Below are 21,718 nucleotides of genomic sequence, written 5' to 3'. Positions count from 1 at the left end.
CTTGTGGCTGGGGACAGAATGCAGACAAGCCACAATAATGTTGTGGGCTTTTTTTATATTTCTACTGTTCAAACCATATTAATGAGAACATCATTTTGGAGAACTAATTATTTCTATTTGTCTTGTGTCACACTTTCTAATTCCCCTATATTAGCACAGCCAAAGCAAATTAATTGCTTTTTCAGCAGTTGAACCTTGTCCAAGAATGAGCTCACATTCCCTTTCAGTTTCCCAGTTTCTCAAAGTGCATTGTGTCAAAAATTTCCTCTTGATACTCAACATAGCCCAGAGAGTATCTGTTCAGATTCTGGTTGCTGCTCACTTGATGAAATTTATAAGTTTAAGTGACCCACCAGGAAAGATAAAGTTCTTAGCTGCAAGATTATACATCAGAACAGTTAAAGTGAAATTAAAATTAAATGAATGAATCTCACTGAAGCAAAAAAAGCAGTAATTAATGGTTCCCTTAATTGTCTTCATAAAATATTTGCATGGGTCTAATTTGCATAATTTGCATGTATTAATTAATCTTTCAAAGGAATTTTGTGCTGAGAGAAGCCAAAAAATCTCTTTGTTTTATTTAACATCTAATGAAATATTTATCTTCTTTAATGAACTTCTCATCTTCATTAAAATAAAAGTTGCACAAGTTTGTATGTTTTAAATGTTTTTATAATTGAAGTGTTTTTTTAAAAAAACGCTCTCTTTAGGCTCACAACATATGAAAAAAAACACCAAATACATTATTACATATTCTGAGTCAATTAATTGATAATAGCATTTAAAATATAAAAGTGTTATTATCCTACTTCAGGTGAAGTAAGATAGATTGTCACCTTAATATCAATAACATAATCGTCAACATTTAATATTTTCCAGAATCTTTACTGATTAGCAAGGAATTTTTGTTTTTCATTTATTATTATCGAAATAGCAATGGTGATGGCTTTTATTTTTATTATTCTTAACTGATTAAATTGATGTTCTACTTCCAATGACAGAACAGCAGCCTTGATCTGACTTATAAGGCAAATTCAGAAAATCATAATCAATATCACAAAATAATAAAAATCAATATAAACTATAAAAAGAATAAAATTAAATGTATGCATACTATAAACCTAATCTAAAAAAGAACATAAAGCATTAATAAAGTAATTATTTTTCTGTGAGCATCGCTATTTTAAAATCTCATTTGTAAATAAGTCTATGTAAAAATCCACTTAAAAATACCAAGAACAGAGGAAAGCCAGCTGCTTCAATATTAATGCAGCAATATTGACTAAACGGGTTTAAACCTTATCACAGCAAGGATAGGTCATAATCAAGTGTAGTAAAAGCATTTATTTGAAGTAATAATAACACCACCTTGTATGGAACAGAATTCAAAGGATGAAACAATGGTTCAAGCAGGAATATTAAAGCTGTGGTGTTAAAGTCAGAATAGGAACACATTAGGAGATGAAATGTGATGAAGTGCTTTGCAGAAAGCAGTTTCTATAAAAGTTATGGATCTAAAAGGACAGTGATTAGTCTTTCAGAGGCAAAGGTTAAGGCTATTACTTGAGAAGGGGACCACCTATATCCCAAGGTAATGTATCAAGTAGTTAATATTGTAGCAGATAGTAATGGGGGAATGCAAAGAGATGGTTACAATGCAAGATTGCTGCTATACAGAATTTAACATAGTACATAATAAGATTTATGAACTGGATATTCATTTTTCAAGGATAAGTACAACACTGTAAGAACAATAAGCCCACACTTGAACTATGCAAACCATTGTGGATTCAGAGGACAATGTAACACATTTATTCAATAAAGGTGCATAAAAGGTTCTCTCTCCCCCCCAATTTTTACATGCCCCTCCTTTTATTGCTTAAAATTTTCACTCAAGTAGAACTCCCTAACAAGTAGAAAGGTATGTAAAAATCGGTTTAAAAATATAATAGCTCTCTCTGCAGCTTAGAGGTAGGCGCTATGTAAGAATGCTATGAGAAAGTGCCACTTATAAAGACAAAGAGATTTTAAAGTGCCCCTTGGATCTTGGATTATTTTCACAAAAAAGGTTCCCCTTCTTCCTCTACTTGCTATATATACCCTTACTCACATACAAACAATATACATGGAAAATTATATCAGATACTTATAACTGTCTTTGTTATAAAGACAGGTGAAGTTGTAATGTGACACTGCCACACAGTCAAAGTCCTTACAGCTACGCATCCGTAAAAGCATCAAATTAGTATGAAGACAAAACTGCATTACAAAACAGTTTTGTCTCTTTTATTTATCTATAACACTTATAATGTTGCCGTTCTGCTCAGGAACTTTTTAATTGGACACACAGCCAATGCAGCACACATTAAAGTGTTAAGTATTCATTTGACACTGTGAAGTTTAAATATAAGAAATGCTTTTCTTAGGGCATACTACCCCGAGGAGCTACAGAAGGCCGCAGCTTGTTTTGCATATACACTATATTTTGTGATAAGCTGGAGTTGCCTCTACATTATGAGTGAGATCTCCAGTGCCTTCCTCTTCAGCTTATAAGTCATGACTCCCAGCTAATAACCAGAAGAAGATGCATTAAACCAGAGTCCACCACTTGGAAAAATTAAGAGGAAAAAAAGAATTTGGGGAGGGGTTGGGGGTAGAGAAGACTAGGAAAAGTATAGTAAAATATCAGAAGTAGGGCCCCAGATCCCAGATCAAGATTACTAATTGGTTCTAAAAAGGCCAGATACTACCTGTCAGTTGATAACTTTTCAATATTTTGCATGGAGCAGGTTGGTGTTTGAATTGTTGATTAAGGTTGCACTTATTTGGGGATAAATCCAAATGTGGCTTACTTCTGAACAGATATATAATTGTACTTCATAAGCTGCATTGAATGACAAGACTTTGACAACTCTCCCTAATAGCCATTATGAATATGTGTAGTATCTTGGGCAAGTCATACGCTGTCTGCAACCTCCCTCTGAACAATTTATTTGGTGCTTCCCATTACTTAAAATTGATATTTTTAAATAGATGATAATATCCTGTTGAACAAAATGAGTTGGTACCAAAATTCTGTATGACTACACTGTTGAAATGTGGTATCCCCCCAGAAATCATGTAGTTCAGACATACTTTAAATCATTCACAGCCAACTGCATAGAACTTGTATATCAGTCACATACAAAAGCAACTCTTCTCTGTCTGTAACTTGTATTTGTGCACCCAATTCTTGGTTTAGTTGGGTAGGGGAGTGAAAGAATCCCTGCTTGCTGATCAGTCATTACCTTTTTTTTAACCATGTTTCTAGCTACTGTTGGGCAGCCTGATCTTATGGTACACCTAAACAGAAATAAAATAAGAGATTTTAATGATATACTATTTCTTTATTTTAAAAATTCAAGAGATTTCAAAGAGAAATAAAAACAATTTTCCATGTCGTTGTTTTGCAATAGTAAAGAAGACATTTTTGGTTGTTGCTGTGTGTCTTCACGTTGCTTCTGTCTTTTGATGAGCCTAAGGCTCACCATGGAGTTTTCTTGGTGATACTTGTTCAGAGGGAGGTTGCAGACAGCGTATGACTTGCCCAAGATAATCTAGTGGTTTTCCATGTCCAAGTAGAAATTTGAACCCTGGTCTTGCAGAATCCTGATCCAGCACTCAAACCAGTTTTGGTTACCCTTGGTAATGTTGTATTGGAATCACTCCTAAGTAAATGTTTTCATTCTTGTTGTCACTGTGTGCCTTCACGTTGTTTCCCACTTATGGCAGCCCTGAAGTGAACCTATCATGGGTTGTTTTTTTTTGACACAGAGAGTATGTGACTTGCCCAAAGCCACCTAGTAAATTTTCATGGTTGATCTGGGATTCACACCCTCCAGAGTCAGAGTCGAATTATCAAACCAGTATACCATGCTGGCTCAAATGTTTTGATACTAAAAGTCAAATGCCCAATAAATTATGTTATGTATACCATTTTTCCTTCCCTGTTATATTTAGTATAGTGGTGCAGACCACACACTCTTCCCCTCTACCCAGATTTTAGGATCCCGTTTGCTGCCTGCCATCACTGAATCTGCCACTGTGATTATTACAGAAAAGCACAATATCTCTTTAACACAACAACAAGGAGAGTTGTGCTGTGTTTGTTTCATTCTCTCAGAAACCTCTACAGGGCATATATAAGCTTAAAACATGCCAAACACTTCCTGTGTGCATGTTTTAAAGGAAAGGTGTGGGGGGAATGTTGCTGCTGTAGCAGCAGAAACAAATATAATAGGCCATATACCTCTATGTGTCCAAAAGTAGCCATTGTAGCATCATACCTCAGGAGGCAGCACCTCACCTGTAATTTAGTGCCTTAATTTTAAAAGGTTTATTTTTAAATGATGCTAAATATCACTTGTGTACCAACATACATCAGTATCAGTAGGTTTCACCTGTTTTCACTAATGTTAGTGCAGTACTGTTAAAGGACTGTGACTGCACCAACTGTAGCACATCCATGAAAGACATACAGACTCTTCCATCTTTCACCTCAGTTCATTCATAGTAATACTTTTTCCCCCTGCAGAAATGCTTTACAGATTGCGCTCCAAGGAGCCTACACAATGCAGAGGATTCTGAGACACCTAGAATAGACGCTCAGTGCACACAGGGAATTTACTGTATTATTTATTGTATTTTATTTGCCCTCTTTGATCATCATTCCATAGATATTATAGTGAAATATAGTTTTTTGTGTGTGGAAAAAAAATCCAAAGTGCATTGTCACATACAGCAAAAATCTTATTTGTCTTTGTAAGTATTACATGACCTTACCAGAGTCTTCATGGTCAGCCTTTTCCTGACCTTAGGCAAGATTTCAGAGCTTTCTGTTTCTTTGACACAAGCTATGGTTTAATAGTCAACACTATCAAACTCCTCTGTAGCCTTGGTGGCACAGTGCTTAAATGTTTCTACTGCAGCCACTCACTCACAAACCACAAGGTTGTGAGTTCAATACCAGCCAGGGGCTCCAGGTCGACTCAGCCTAGCATCCTTCCATAGGTTGCTAAAATGAGTACCCAGCTTGTTGGGAGCAATTAGCTTACACTTTGTAAACCACTTAGTACATCAGTAAGTGCTATAGAAATATACTTGCTATTGCTATCCTCTAGTTCTGTGTAGATGTCTTTGTGGAACTGCAGGGCTGAACTATTTTTCATATGATATGTGGTGTTGTCCTATGTACTTAGAACATTTGTCCCATATGCTTGTCTTATGGAAGAGCTGGTGTGGTGTAGTTGTTTGAGTGCTGGACTAGGATTTTTAAGGCGCGTTACAGACCGCCGAAAAGCGGTGGCCTGCACCCGCCCCTTTCCCTGCCGGATCAGGGCCTCAGTGGCCAGAGCGGCAGCCGCTGAGGCTCCGATCTGCCACTTTCCAGGCCGTGGGGAAGTGGCAAAAGGCCACTTCCCCAAAGCCTGGAAAGGGGTGTCCTTGGGGCTTCAAGCCCCAAGGACACCCCGCGGCGGCAGGGAGGAGGAGAAAAGGGCTGCTTGGCCCCTTTCTCCTCTGTGTCACTGGGCGGAGCCATCTAAAGGCTGCACCAGCAACGCAAGACCAGGAAGGAGCTCCGTTTCAGAGCTCCTTCCTGCACCCACGAAAGGGCGCACTAAGCGCCCTCATGTGGCGTGACGGCGTCACATCCGCGCTGCCTCATTTGGAGGTGGCACATTCGTGACGCCATCATGGTGGCCCCCATGTAGATGAGGCGCCTCCATCTTGTACGTCCTCAGGACGTGTTAGGCTTGGGGGCGTCAAGAAGTGATGCCCCTTTTTAAACCTAGGACGTCCTGAGGACATCCCTTATGGCGGTCTGTAACCCGCCTAAGTGACCAGATTTTGAATCCCCATTCAACAATGGAAACCCACAGGTGACCTTGATCAAGTTAACCAAAGCAGAAGGCAATGGTAAACTCTGAATAAATCTTGCCAAGAAAGCTCTGTGAGAGAATTGTCTTACATTGGAGTTGACGTGAAGTCACATAATGTAATAATAAACTTGTCCTATGTACTCGGCTTACATTCTGTTTTATTGGTAATATATATTGACAAATATTGTTTTGTGACTTCCAAGGCAGGGTTTTTGTTTGTTTGTTTGCTTGCTTGTTTTATACTGGCTGCTGCAGGGATCCATATGAAAGATGCTATCCTAGATCACAGTGAAGTTTTATAGTAACTCCCTAACATGGCAATGAATATGGCAATGATAATTTATTTTTCTTTGGGGGGATACATACAGCCCAAAAGGGGCAGCTTAGAGCTGCCTTTGAGGCAGGATTGGAGCTATGGCAAACAGATGCCTGTCCCCAATCCAGCCAGATTCCACTCCTATTTGGGGCAGAAAGAAGGCGCCCCTTCTCCCGAAGAGCTGGCTTTTCACTTGGAAAAGTGGACTCTGAGGAAAGTGGCGTCTAAGTGCCATGCCCCTAAGCGGGAGAGAAGTTGGCCGGCGTGTAATCACCGCTGCAACTTCTATCCCAGTTGGTGCTGTGACACATCTAAACACCACGCCTCCAAGCCAACCTCAAGTAGGCTCAAACCATAGACACTTTTTCAGCCCCATACACCTTTTTTGAAGACGGCTATGAGCTGGCTTACAATAATTGGGTTTATCATTTTATTGTTTTCTTTGATTCTTTGATTCATTGTTTTTAGGAGCTTTCCTTGTCTCTGGATATTAGTTACTATGTTCTATATCAGTAGCAAATTAATTTTTTGAATCATGTTCTTGTTGGTGCATTTGAATTTTTGCAAAGATCTCTAGCTATAAACAATAAGCCAAGCAATGAACAGGAAAAGCACAAGGCAAATCTACTTCAATGCATAGGGCTACCTGTAGAGCTTTATAGATTCTGTCAGTGGCATAGTTGACTTCCAAGTATCTAAGATATTGAACTTTACCTCCAAAATAGGAATCCCTTTACAGTTCAGTCTAAAACCCAAAACAGATTTGCTGCTTTGCTGCCATGGAAGCTAGAAGAAATCACTGGATCTTGTCCACTGTGACATGTACTGGAATATAGATAGGACACCACCTGATGTCCTATGCAAGATGCTCCGATCTGTCTGAAGAAGAGAATGATATGTATGAAATAAATACATAATATTACAGAGGAAAAACAGGGCAGGAATAAATGTACCAGATATGTCACATTTACAGAATAAGCACTCCTGATCTATCTGTTAACAAACCGTTACTTCACAGCATTCCACTAACACAGAATTAAGCATTTCATTTTTTAGGCCCTTGTGCATCATCACAGCACACTTCTTCATTCTTGGAAAGTGCTGAGAAATATCTGGGGATATGACTAAATATGAGTAATATACTGATTCACATGTAACTTTTGTACAGTGGATTAATTTTTTTTTTTACATAAAGTTGAGTTGAACCCACGAACATGGAGGATCACAAGCTAATTATACTTAGCAATAACTTCACAGTCTGTGGTTTACTCAGACATTTGTTTACCCCCCCCCCCCTGTTTTCCCCTTTTTTTCTTCTAATAGAAGTGACCGGAATGCAGTGCTTTAGAAATGCAGGTTCAGTGATTGTAAGTAATTGGTCATCTTGTTTTTCATTTTCCTGCAATTTCTTTTGTGCTGTTCATAAAAGTAAAAACAAAATGGTAGCCAAGCTCACCTGGCACCTAAAATTATCTGGGTTGTTTAAAAATATTTTTTTAATTATCCCAATGTGAATTGCCCCCAGGAGTCCTCACTGGGCTACACCCCTCAGTCAGTAGTAGTAGTAGTAGTAGTAGTTATTTTGCCCCTAAAATCTTCTCCCTACTCCACCCCTGACCACTTTAGGCCCAGGAGAGGCCCTTTTTTGCAACACGACCTGGAAGCCTATTCCAGACCTACCTCAAAATATGGTGGGGAAAAAAATCAACCTGGGGGCTGTAAGTGGCCCATGGGCAACATTTCCCCCACCAAAGCATTAACTCAGAAATAGAGTACTCTGATAAGAGTTCTAACAGATTAGAACAGTACAGTTCTAATTGAGTAGGGCAGACCTGCACAACTAATAGGTTGGGGCCACAATTAAAATAGGCTAAACTTCTTCAGGCCTCAGATAGTTTTATAGCAGTTCACATTCCAAGTAAAAATATAATTAATGAACAAAATATATTATTATTATTATTATTATTATTATTATTATTATTATTTCCTGCCCTTTTCCTAAAACTGGGACCCAGAGCAGCTTACAGTATTAAAAAAAATATTAATATTAATTCCCCCTCCTCCTCCTCCTCCTCTGCCCAGCCTTCTCCTTAGGAGAAGACTAAGCTGTGGAGGAGCCTTCAGGAACAAGTATTGGCCCTTCCGCCTCCTCCACAGCCCGGCTCTTTCCTGGGAGAAATCTGGGCTGCAGAGGAGGTTTGGGCTAGGGGCATACATTTGCCCTTCCACCTACTCCACAGTCCAACTCTTATCCAAGAGAAAGCTGGGCAGCAGAGGAGCCTTGAAGTCCTCATGGACCATCCCAAATCCCTTGGTGGGCCACAAGTGGCCCATGGGCTGTATGTTTGGCAGGCCTGGGATTGAATATTAGAATGCTCTAATAGAATTCTAATAGAGCAGAACTTTCTGGTCCAGTCTCCAGTACTTCCAGCTTATATATCTGTCACTATGGCTGGAAAAGTGTGAATCTCTTTAGTCACTACCACCTAGATGAGTGTTAGCCCTAAAATGATCTACATATTATGCATACTTATAGGTACTAGCTAAGATACAGAGCTTTGTTATATGTGTTCATTATGTAGACTTTCTGGGGCAGCTTACAAATTTACCTTCTTTTAGAAATTCCTTTTTATATTCTTTTAATATGTATCAACTTTATCTCAAAAGCATACCTGTGATCAAGAGCTTAGATTCTAACTGTTGTATTGGCTGCATGATAAATAAGATATCCCTTTTCTGCATTTTAAATATCTTAAATCAGCAAGGCAAAAATGAGTATGCACTTAATTAGCTACTTCCTAGTAAGTGTTTTGGATAAGGGTTACCGTTTGTTTAAGATCTTTTCCATCTGTTGCAAGATGCTTGCTTTTATTTGGATTTCCTGATGCTTGTTTTATCAGACACTGCATGAATCATCTCCCATTTGTTTGCCTTTGTCTCCTGTTTTATTGTTCTTGTTCCTTTTCCTTCAATTATTAAAACATTGGACTGAATGGAAGTTTAGGATTACACTGTAATTCACATTTACCCCCATCTTAGTAAAACAAATAAGCCCAGCAGTTATGTAATTTAAAATGTGCTTGAGCTATGGGTCAGAGATGCTTTTATCAACAATTGGATGAAGAGGTTATGTGCACTTGGGCACACATGTACAGCTGTTCTTTCAAAAAATGGCAAAATCTCATTAGGCTACAGGTGCCCACAAGCAGATAGCTGCTAAAGAAACAAAAATAGCTGTCATTTTTCAATAAAGTTAAATCCTAACAGGAAATGCTGATGATTACATTCTTTAACTAGTAAGAAGAGGTTTATTTTTATTCAAATAAAAAGTTTGACTTTATTTTATGTATCCTCGTTCAGTCCAATCCAGCTAAGAGAAAAGTTTGTGAATACAGATATCCTTTCCTGCACGCATCCACATGGAACTGTAAATGATTGCCACTGTGTCAATCGTTTCCTCTGCCTGATCTCACCAGCCACATTTCTGATTCATTAGCATCTATCATGAGGGTGGGCAACATCTAGCCTCTCTGAGGAACAAGCATCCCTTCTTATGTGTACGCAATACAAGAATCATCTAGCAACTATGCTTTTACTACTGTTTTAGAATTAAATATTCCCTATTTCTCTCTCTCCCCCTTCTGTATCAGAATCAGCACAGTAACACCACCCCCACCCCCTGCTTCCTTCTTTTCCCAAGTGGAACATGCCCTTACCTTTAAGTCATGCCCTAGTCTAAACTAATACTGTGCCCTAGAAGAAGATGCTCTCTCAGTTTCTTGCACCATAAACCTGCATAAAGCCAACACTTCTGTTTAGGACGGAGGCAAGGTTGAGGCCTCTTCCTCACTTTTGGAGATTGTTGAGTAGAAAAGAGGCTTTAACCAGGGCTGATTTTCGGGAACTCTTTCTCAAGTGTTCTCAAAAATCGTCCCTCTAGAACGCTTTCAGAATGGAAGGGGAACGTTCAGCGGCGGCGTTCTCGCTGTGCGATATACAGCGTTCCCTGCCGTCTCCCATCCCCAGAATGGTCCCTTTAAGAACGCTCAGGGGCCATTCTAAGCTAAATGCGATAAACTCCATAGTCTTGCCCTCCAACTGAAGCAGGGGAATTCCACTGCTGCCCCATCCCTCTCCACAGCCAGCTTCTGCTGCCTTCGCTGAGCCTGGGATAGGCACTATACTCACTACTCATTAGCTCTTATCCATTCCAGAAAGCAGAGGTTCTATTGAATATTGCATAGTATGTATTCCGGCCACAATTTGTGTAATAGTCTTAGTGTAGAAAATATTTATTTATTATTATTATTCAGGTAGAATAATTATATCTTGCTATTCCCAAAAACAGATAATGATTTTTTTTTTATTTTTTATTTTTTTGTATTTTCAAACAAACATGTTAATACTTCATTGTCTCCTGGGCTAGATTTCTGATGTTAGCCTAAGAATTGAGGGGGAGATTTTCTCTGAGATCCTTGTCGATGGTTTCCCCCCTCCCCCTTTTTCATTTTCTTGGGGGAAAGGATGCCTTTCTAAAAAATTATGCAGTTTCCCTTTCACTCTTGACACAAAGCTAACAAGAAACGAAGACTGACAGAAAAGGCTGAGAGAATATCCATTGAATAGGTGGTGGGAAGATGGTCCATTTTGTTGAAGCTTGGAAAGATCTTTCAGAAGGAGAAGAACGGGTGGAGAGTGCATTTGTATGAAAGTAGGCTTTGGAAAAGTATAAGAGAGAAAGAGCATAAAGAAAATCCACTGTGGGAATGTCATTAGGAGGCATTGCAATTAAAAGTATATAAGAATTCTTTTGTAATGGGTTGACACTGTATTTTGCACTAAGAAAAATGTGCATTTGAAGTAAGAGCAGAGAATGGCCTTAGTTTGCTTTCGCCATGATTTCTTACCAACAGTTGAATGAAGAAAAGTCGTTTGAGATGTTTGATGGAGAATCAAGGATTCTGCAGAAGAAATAATTTCAGTGCTTTGAATAGAAAGACTCATTTCTCTGTCTTCTGAACATGGGAACTATTATTCTAATAACATTAAACATGATCTGTAAACAACCACCCTTTTGAGTTGCTAGGCATATACACTGGACCAAAGACTCAATATACCTCTGGTTATATTGTCATAAATATTAGCTCTCACCCAGCTTTGTGGGTTTTGTGGGAAATAGAATTCAACCCATTCATAGAAATATCCTTCTCAACAATTGATTGTGGGGATTATGTTTTCAACTGGTAATTTGTGTTGGTGATTCACCATCCAGTTAAAGGAAGGTTGGGCATGCAGCAATTGTATCTTCTTATTGCAAGTCCTGGATTCATTCCATTTTAAATTTAATCCACTATTCCTGGAGACTTCAGAGAAAAAAATCATCCTGGGAGGGGGCACTTACTCAGCAGAGAGGGAGAGAGAAAAGCTGCACTGGAAAAATATCTTTTTGAGTTCAGCATCAGAATAGATCACTTCTAAATGCTATGCAACATTGGTATTATGGTGTTGTGGTAAAGGGCTAGCAGATGGTCACTGGCTCTGGGATCTAGCCCTGGTTCACGAGATGCTATTGTGTACATCATTAGGATGCATTTGAACACGTAACCATCTTAGTCTATTTTCACATTAAAAGGCAGTAAAGGAATCCAGAAGGACCTTTGAGATTAACTGGGGAAAATAAATTTTTAGCACATATTTCGACTGCTTCAGATTCATGGAGTGCCACAGAGGTGTGACACCATGCATGTGATGAGCCATAGTCCACAAAAATCTTAACTAGACCTTACATTTACCCAGGTAATCTCAAAGGTGCTACTGGATTCCTATGACCCCATCCAGGCAGGCCAAAATAAAGCTGCTTCGGATCATTTTGGAGGTATGCTGTTTAAATGATGCACGCATCCTAAGAGGCCAGAAGCTGCACCAGAGGACTGGAGCATGGCTTTGGCGTGGCTTCTGGACTCTTAGGACACATGCATCTGGAATGACCTGCTGGAAGAGATCCACCATACAACATCTTTGGAGGCCTTTAAGAAGGCAATAAAAACGGATATCTTATTTTGTCCTGTCTATATGGGGCACTTATATCCTTTTATCACTAGAATGCACCCATCTAGGTGATGTTGTCTGTTCCTTTTTGGATGTTTTTGCTTTTAAATATTTTGAGCTCTGCAGTTTGTTCATTTTTCAACTTAGCAAGGACATCTACTTTTCATCTTATATAAACAAATGCTTTATTTAGTAGCTATCAGCCCCTGGTTTCTGCTAGACAGAGACGAGGTATCTATTAAATAAACATGGTGCCATTTAACAACTTCTAAAATTCAAAAATATGAGTACATGAAAAAATATATTAATTGTATACCTTGCACCCTCCTGTAATAGTTAATGCTGTATTTAATGGTAGATTCATATACTGGAATACATCTTATAGTTTAGGAAATGCAAGAAATACGCATTGAATTATCTAAATGCCTTTTTTTTCTCTTTGTGATTTGGATCACTGAATTAAAATCACCAGGTTTTAACCAGTCCTTTTAATCAGTCCTTCCTTATAAGCGAAGCCGCTTGCATGCATATAGCCTCTAACTGGATTGGTGTACAGACCTACCTTGCTTTAAGTGCTTCACTTTAAAGTGCTTCGCTAATACAGCACTTTCCAGTTATACAGTACAGCACCATGTTGTTATCCAAGCTCTATCTCTTTATAGCATTTGTGTACTTTGTGTCTCAGTGTTGTCTTCTGACATTTTTAAAAATATTATTACTTTTGCATCTATTTTTAGACCTAGCACTGTTGGTACTTAAAAATGATAGTGTAAGTATGTTTTTAGGTTTTTAAATGCACTGGCAAGTGGCGGGGGGAAGGCTGTGAATCAATTTAAGATAATATTTTCTATACACTGGTGGTCTGGGACCTAACCTGTCATATATGAAAGATATGTCTGTATATGTCCTTTGTAAAAGAAATTGTGTTGGGGAGGGGTGAGAAACAGACACATAAAATTTAGAAATTTTCCTGATATAGATTAAAGACGTCAATGCAAGATTTGATATGTGCGTAACAACTTTTTTGTTCTGATTCATGTTATAGCTTTAGTTTTTAAAAAAGTGCAAAATAGTACATGCAGTAATCTATCAGCAGATAGTAACTTATAACTCATAATATCTTAATATATATTATTCAAGAGAACAAAAACCTTGTGCCAGGTAGTCATATCATTGAACATTCCTCGATTTAAAAAAACACACCTCCATTTAAAAAACATGCCATCAAATCTATACATAGCGAATTAGACTGTCAGGGTATAGAATTCTAACCTGACCTCTTTCGTGAGTAGTGGAGGCGATAATACAGGAGTTTGCATAGACTTTCCAGATGCTAGTCGTTATGGATGGATGATGGTTTAGAAATTATTTCTGCAAGTTCAGTGGAAATACAGTACATCTCTGTATAGTGGAGAAGGCTGTGATCAGATGCACTATGTACCTGCTACATTTGCTATCCAGATTATGAACTATTGGGAAACTTTCAATGTATCTCTGTGCTTTCCTTTTTTTTTTACATTCTTCTTCTTTAAAATGGACTTGGATTAGACAAGCGTTCAGATAGAGGACAGTTTGAAAGAGAGGACTGACAGCCCTTCAGATATTTTCTTCTGTAAAGTATGATACATGGCTGTCCTGCACTTACATCTCTTCAACCTTTTATGTCATCAGTCACAGCATTACTACAGGTTGAGTATCCCCTATCCAGAATTCCAAAATCCAAAATACTCCAAAGTCCAAAATTGTCCACATAGCATCTGAGAGCTTGTACAGACAGGCCACAATAAAGCTGCTTCAGGTCACTTTGGAGGTATGCTGTTTAAATGATTCATTCGTCCTAAGAGGCTGGAAGCCGTGCCAAAGCCACAGTCCAGTCCTAAGGACTGGAATGCAGCTATGGTGCAGTTTCTGGGCTCTTAAGATGTGTGTGTCATTTAAACAGCATACCTCCAACGTGACCCGAAGTAGCTTTATTTTGGCCTGACTGTATGGGCCCTGAGATAGTGATCTTTCCTTTCTGATGGTTTAGTGTACACAAACTTTGTTTCATGTACAAAATCATTAAAAATGTTCTATATAAAATTACCTTCATGTTATGTGTATAAAGTTTATAGAGAACATGAATGAATGTCATGTTTAGATTTATATCCCATCTCCAAGATATCTCATTATGTATAAGCAAATATTCCAAAATCTAAAAATCTCCAAAATCCAAAACACTTCTGGTCCCAAGTATTTTGGATAAGGGAAGACACAACCACTATACTTTTTCTAATGAGATCTGTTTGTGAATAAAGCAGTCTTCCCAGTAGTAGTGAACTTTTTGTGTGGTTAGCTTTCCTGTTAAATCCCATTAAATACACTCTGTGCTTTTTGATATTTCTTTAAGAGCCTTTAATTTAGACGAAGGCTTTTCATTTTATTGATCTCTCTCTTGAAAATTTCTGTTACTATGGTCTGGTTTGTATCAGATGTTGAAAAGGTAGCATGTAACAAACCAAAATTAGTTCCTTGCTGGACCAAGTGCTAATTCATGCTTCCCTCGCCTGATTCCATAAATTTATCAGCTAAACAATGGTGCCTTTCTCTGGAGAAGACCCTTTTCACCAGAGCTTCTCTTTTATGGATAATACACAGTACAAATGACATGCTTCTATTTCTCTGCTTTTTGTCTCTGTCAAAAATAGATCTCAAACAATATTGTAAAGACCTTGTTTTTTCCTTCCAAATCACGGTAATTTTCTTCTGGGTGGAAAAACCCTCTACTCTCTAAAGAGGGGTTAATATATAATTGGCACTCCATATTCTATATTTTTGAAATACTTTTTCAGTTGAAATGTAAAAGTGTAAACAACATTGGAGACTATTTCAAAAACTAATCTGTTAAATATTTTGTTTGTTGGTTTTACTGCATTACCCCTTTCCTTGCCCGCTAAGAGAACAGAAAAGACACAAAACATGAGTTTAACTTAAGGCTACTTTGATTAAACTATTTGCATTGATATCTGCAGCTGCCACAGTGCAGGCACACATGCTGATACAAGAGTTCTTCCCAATCCTTCTAAGAGCCCTGGTGGCACAGTGCTTAACTGCTGGTACTGCAGCCCCAACGTTGTGAGTTGGAACACGCAGGGCTCCAGGTTGAGTCAGCAAGTCTGAAGGTGTTTTGCTATTCAGTCAGTGCCTGTTGATGCCCATCACAGTATACAGCCACATTGTCCCCCCCACACACTGCTTACCAAGTGGTCAAGCTATTTAAAACAACACGCCAAATCTAATTATCCCATAATCCCACCAAGTTCAGTGCTGGATAAGTGAAATTCCCCCAAGCCTGTAAGACAGGAGAAAGGAGTTAAATTCCTCTTGTGATTTCCATACCTGTCAGGGTCCAGCAGCAGAATGGGACCAAATTCATATCTTTATAGTATTGGCTTTTTATTAGTGCTTAGCATTTTTGGCTTCAGAGTTTCATGGGTTTTGCAGATGGCAGTTTTTGAGATCTGATTTGTTTTATCTATTTTAATGGGTTAGTTTTTTTAATGACTTTAAACTTAAATCAGCCATCATGAATCCCATTGTCGGAGAAAGGTGGGATATAAATCCTTGAAATAAATAAATAAATAAATATTTAGAATCATTACTGTTATGTGTGTAGTTGCATTACAGTTAAGGAGAAGAGGATGTATCTACTCCATTAGTGATCGGCAAAAGGTCGTACATTTCTAAGTTTCAATAAGCTTTTGGAGAGAAGAATGAAGAGTCATTTGAGAGTAGTTACCTCTTCTGATCCTCACCCAAGACAGAGGATTTTGAATCACATAATCAACCCATCCCTTCATTTTGTAGTGCTGCTTTCAAATACTAAGCTAGTGCAGAATAAAACAGTTACTATCCAAAATTTAAATCTGGATGGGAGCAGGGTTGAGCCTGCTTGTGTTGCAGAGGGCAAATAAACTCAGTCTGAATTAGGGTTGGAAAAATCTTTCAAAATGGTAAAATAAATAAATAAATAAATAAATAAATAAATAAATAAAAGTCTTTCTTGACTGCAGAGAAACCTTGATCAGAACCATCATAGATTAATGAGAATTTTTGCAGTTTGGGACTTATTCTATGCAAATCTACAGCATTTCCTGTACATGAAACTACATTATTTTCCACGTGGAAAGCGATATTTATCTGCTGAGAGGAATATTAACTTCAGCACAGAAAATGTGGTTTCCTGCACAGAAAATATTGTTTTCCGTTTAAAAAAAATGCCATGTGTTAATTTTGCACAGAATCAAAGAGGTTTTGTTGTTAGATGGATTCTGGGTCTGAGGACTTGGTGATCAGCCTGTTCTAAAGAAGACTGCACACCACCTAAATAAGCATTTACAGATTTTGGAAGATGCTCTCTAGATGCCCATGGAATCTCAGTGGTACAATATATTTTTACACACTGTGACTTGTTTGCAGCAGAGTTTGGCCACAGTGATCCATGCTGTGGTAATCTCCAAGATGGATTACTGTAATATGTGTAGTGTACATGGGGTACCTTTGAAGTTTTGAAACTGCAAGTATTTCAGAATTTGCCTGCTGGGATTCTGACTGGTTTATCTAGATGGAGCTATGCTACTTAATTTTGGTTGCTTATTTGCTACTAGCTCCCATTCAAGATGTATACTTTTAAAACTGCAAACACTTAGAGTCTAAATGACTGGTAATCTTCTAATGGCATAGATGGCTCATAGCCGGTACCATTTAATGGCAGTGATACATAGCTATCATTGCTCTTGCCATATTGACTAAAGCAAGTTAAGTGGTCTCTCCAGTGAAAGATAAAGAGATCTGTAGAAGTTGCTACAGACACCTCTATTGTTATAACGGTGACTTGGATGCAGTATCCTCTAAAACCACAAACCTTTATGAAGTATTGCAGTATTTGCACTATAGAAACATGAAGGAGGTATCAGTAGACTTAAAATAAAGCATGAACTGTATACATGATCATTACAAATGAAATACCCATTTCAAACCGGCTTCCGGGCGGGCTGTGGAGTTGAGGCTGCCATGGCCGCCTTAGTCGATGATCTCTGTCTGGGCATGGACAGGGGAAGCGTGTCCCTGTTAGTGCTTTTGGATATCTCAGCGGCTTTTGATACCATTGACCATGGTATCCTTCTGGAACGCCTGAGGGAGTTAGGTATTGGGGGCACTGCGCTCCAGTGGTTCCGCTCCTACCTCTCGGGTAGATTCCAGATGGTGCAGCTGGGGGACGTCTGCTCCGATAAGAGGGCACTTACATCTGGTGTCCCTCAAGGAGCTATTCTGTCCGCCACGCTATTTAACATTTACACGAAACCGCTGGGAGAGATCATCCGGAGATACGGGGCGCAGTGTTATCAGTATGCTGATGACACCCAAATTTGTTTCTCTGTGACTCCGACTGATGCAGTGACTAGGGATGGCATCTCGCCTCTAAATGCCTGTTGGGAGTCGGTAATGGGCTGGATGAGGGAAAACAAACTCAGTTTGAATCCAGAGAAAACGGAAGTACTGGTGATGGGTTCCCCGGGTCCAGGTGGGGAGATTTGCCATCCTGTCCTGAACGGGGTCACGCTCCCCTTGAAGGAATCGGTTCGCAGCATGGGAGTGCTCCTGGACTCGTCGCTCCAGCTGTCATCTCAGGTGGATGCGGTGGTCAGGAGCGCTTGTTATCAGCTTCGGCTGATATGCCAGCTGCGGCCCTACCTGGACCGGAGGGACCTTGAAACTGTAGTACATGCTCTGGTAACCTCTCAATTGGATTTCTGCAATGCACTCTACATGGGGCAACCCTTGTACCAAACCTGGAAGCTACAGTTAGTGCAAAATATGGCAGCGAGACTGGTCGCGGGGTGTTCCAGGTCAGACCACATAACACCTATCTTGAAAGATCTCCATTGGCTGCCAATTTGCTTCCGGGCGTAATACAAGGTGCTGGTAATGACCTATAAAGCCCTAAATGGCTTGGGCCCAGGGTACTTGGAGGACCGCCTATCCCCATATAATCCACCCCGCACACTCAGGTCGACAGGGAAGAACTTGCTGGAGGTCCCAACTGCACGTTATGCGAGGACCTCGCAACGGGCCTTTTCTATCTCGGCCCCTAGAATATGGAATAATCTCCCAGACGAGCTCCGCTCCACCACATCTTTAGATCTCTTTAAGAAGAATCTTAAGACCTTTTTCTTCTCCCAAGCCTTCCCCCCATGAGATGTCATTTTATGTTTTACCCCCTCTGTCGATGACCTTGCAATGTTATGGATTCCCCCCACTCAGCTGACCCTATTGTTGTTATTGTGATTGTTTTTAAATGCTGTTTTAATTGTTTTATCTTGATGTATTTTTTATCTAAATCTGTACGCCGCTTTGATCAAAAGTTGGAAAAGCGGGATAAAAATAAACTATTATTATTATTATTATTATTATTATTATTATTATTAATACACTTTCATAGCTTCTCTGTTCTAAAGAGTAGCTATATTCAATATTAATAGATGAAAATATTTTCAGTCATTTTTCTTATTATTTCTGTTTTAGATGGACGACTTTATTTGAAAACTACTGTCATGTACTGAACCTATTCAACTGAAGAAATCAGTGCTACAATTCAAAGAACTCTGCAGTAATACATTCACCATTTTGGAAGTTCTGCAAAAACAAAGGTGCTTTCTGGGCAACTTGGCTGCTTCATGTATCCATGTGCAAAGATTCTAAGCTCTCTCCAAGAGCATCCTCCATTGGTTTCCTGAGGCTTCTCCCTGTGTTGCAGAGAATGGCTCTACAACTGATGTAGCACCCATCTGGACAGCTAGCTAAAAGGACTTTTGCTGTTGGACATCTCCTAGTACAGACTGGCCAGAGCAAGAACTTGCATTTCCTTTGCTGTGGAATGAAAACTGTGTCCTTTAATTCACTGAGCACATCAAGCAAAACTTCCACAGTGTCCACTTCTATACCTAAAGACTATTACTCTGTATGGAAACCAGCAAGACAGTTCAGAATTGAATCTTTCAAAAAGGAACATGAGAATCCTACAAACACAGACTAGGAATAGCCAAAATGTTACACAGGGTTTTCCCCCCACTCCAAATTCTAGGAGAGAATCTTGGTTCCCTTGTTTTTTGCCACATACTTTCCAGGAGACCAACACAGCAGTATGTTACAGAAATCAAACACTTTTATCTTGGTGTCGGCAGGGGTGGGAGTTGCAGTATATAAACATGTTTCTATGATGTTTCTGTTCACAATATCCTCTCTCTCTCAAAATCAATAAAGACGCTTAAAGATCTGTAATATTTTTCATTGTAAACTGGCAGTAGTTTGGGAAAGGGGGAATAACAACAAGATGTTGCTTCCTACTGAAACTGTTGGTCACATGTACAGTATATAACCACAAACCACACCCAGAAGGTATTATGTATGCCGTAGAATACTAGATTTTAGGAAAACAACAATTTTAGATAATACGTTTTGTCACCCTGTTGGTCTGAACGACACCTTTCTAATTTTAACGCATGCAGGCATGTAAATATTTGTCCTGAAGTCACAGTATTAACGAATGGGATTTGAAGCGTCTGGGGATGACTGGGGCCACTTTTATATGTATATTGGTCAGTGCTGTGAAACAGCACTTTTAAGAGTGAATTGTGGCTCACGAACAAGTCAACCTGCCAGAAATATTTTTATATATTAATGTCATATTACTTCAACGTTGCTGGGGAGGGGGAAAAACTCCCAGAGGCTAATCAGACACTTGATGTTATCAGTCCAATACCACGTAGAACTAAGTGATAAAGTTGAAGTCTTTTGTCCTTCCTACCTGCCGTGTCTTGGGCAAGGCTGGTTACGTGTTATTTTTACTGTCTTTATAAATGCTATGATATCTGTTCTCCCTCTTTGTGCTCATAACTGGAAGCAAGCTGCAACACAGGGCTTATTATATTTTAAATTATCTTCTTTGCGCTGCACATTCCTCCAGGTTATCCCTTTAAAGACTACTTTGAAGATAAGTGTCACCACATGTGATTATGCTTTCTTCGCGTGCCATCTTTTATGCATATACAATATGCATGGTTGTATGAAAACATAATCAGATTCATGAACTCTTAAAATGCCTCACTTGAAGTAATTCAGACGGTCAAAACAATACCTGTTTCCAAATTTAAATAATTCTATTTTTAAAAATTCAAGATATTGGTGTTTACAATTGGTTAGCTTTGCTCATAACGTATTTCAAAGCCTTAAAAATGATTTGGCCCATATTGGTTTTACATCTAGCATTTAAAAAACAACAACATCCTGTCGAATTTTTAAAGGTTAAGAACGTTTTGTCACTCAGAAATTATTACCTGATACTTCATAACATCCTGTCACCTTTCTTTTATTTTTAATTGTGCTAAACATTCAGAAAATGCATATTCCTTTTTAAAAGTTCAATCTTTAATGGGTTAACAGCTAGATGGACTTTGTGGCAAACAGCTAAATTATTTATATGAGAGGAGAGGTTTTTTAAAAAATAAAATAAAAATGACAAATGAAATCTATAGTAGTGTCTCCATTGCTCTTGCTCCTTGCAGAGAATCACCTGTAAGTAGGTTTAACCATTTTTACAGTGTATACGTTCCAGAATCTTTGGGTATGCATCATTGTTTGGTTTGGTACATGCATAAACGGAAATGCTGAGAATAATGGGGAAAAGAAGTATATCTTATTAAAACAAGTGTAAATATTATGTTCCTGAAATGCTACCGTATGACGAATTTGGGTTTCTTTGCCCCTCTTTAGTTAATACAGTTTTTTCCCCTTTGCCTAGATTATGAAGAAATGTGTTCATATTATTGTTTTAAATGCTTTTTGTAATCTTAAAAGATATTAATGTCTAGTTGTTCTATATTATAACCATCTTTGCGCTCTATGCAAGCCCTTGGAACAGAACATTCTCATCTTCATGTAGGACCTATGAAAATTGTCTATTTTTATCTATATATTTAAAGTTTTCTAAAAATGATAAAAAATGTTATTATGAATTTTGTTGTACAAAATCTGTACAAAAATCTGTTTTTACATCATAATGCAAGAATTGGAAAAATTTTCTATGGTAGCCTAGTTATTTGAGCCTGGTTTCAATGTGAGAACCACGTTTACTGGTATTGTATTTAATTTTCTTTTTTTCCCCCTCCTCCTTTTCAACAATCTGCTAATAAAACTGTCTGAAATCTGCCTGTGACTTTATTTACAGTTCATCTTTATTGAATTTTGTGAAATGCGTAACATCGGAGGAATATTTACTTTCTAATGGGAGGCATCTTAAAACAACATAAGTCAGCTTTTTGCAATGCGAGGAGAACAATGCTGAATGATTTTATTTAACATGCAACTGCTTCTACCTCTAATATGAATTACTGTGGTG

At 38.5% G+C, this 21,718-nt stretch overlaps 1 protein-coding gene across 3 annotated transcripts in view; it reads left to right on the top strand.

The window, feature by feature from the left end:
* LOC149319090 (dachshund homolog 1-like) overlaps window positions 1–21,500 on the top strand; it is a 426,364-nt gene extending 404,864 nt beyond the window's left edge. For 2 of the 3 annotated variants that reach the window (XM_089511099.1, XM_089511097.1), the window contains 2 exons: window positions 7,558–7,601; window positions 18,847–21,500. In XM_089511099.1, the coding sequence (XP_089367225.1) occupies window positions 7,558–7,601; window positions 18,847–18,864 (62 nt within the window). In that variant the 3' untranslated portion in view covers window positions 18,865–21,500. The remainder of the gene's footprint in view (window positions 1–7,557; window positions 7,602–18,846) is intronic. The other variant, XM_089511098.1, reaches the window with a different exon arrangement.
* The last annotated feature ends 218 nt before the right edge of the window (window positions 21,501–21,718 follow it).

Source organism: Sceloporus occidentalis, unplaced genomic scaffold (genome assembly GCF_023333645.1).
Source record: "Sceloporus occidentalis isolate IW3139 unplaced genomic scaffold, rSceOcc1.0.p SCAF_2, whole genome shotgun sequence".
NCBI lineage: Eukaryota > Metazoa > Chordata > Lepidosauria > Squamata > Phrynosomatidae > Sceloporus > Sceloporus occidentalis.
This window is presented reverse-complemented; position numbering and strand designations above follow the sequence as displayed.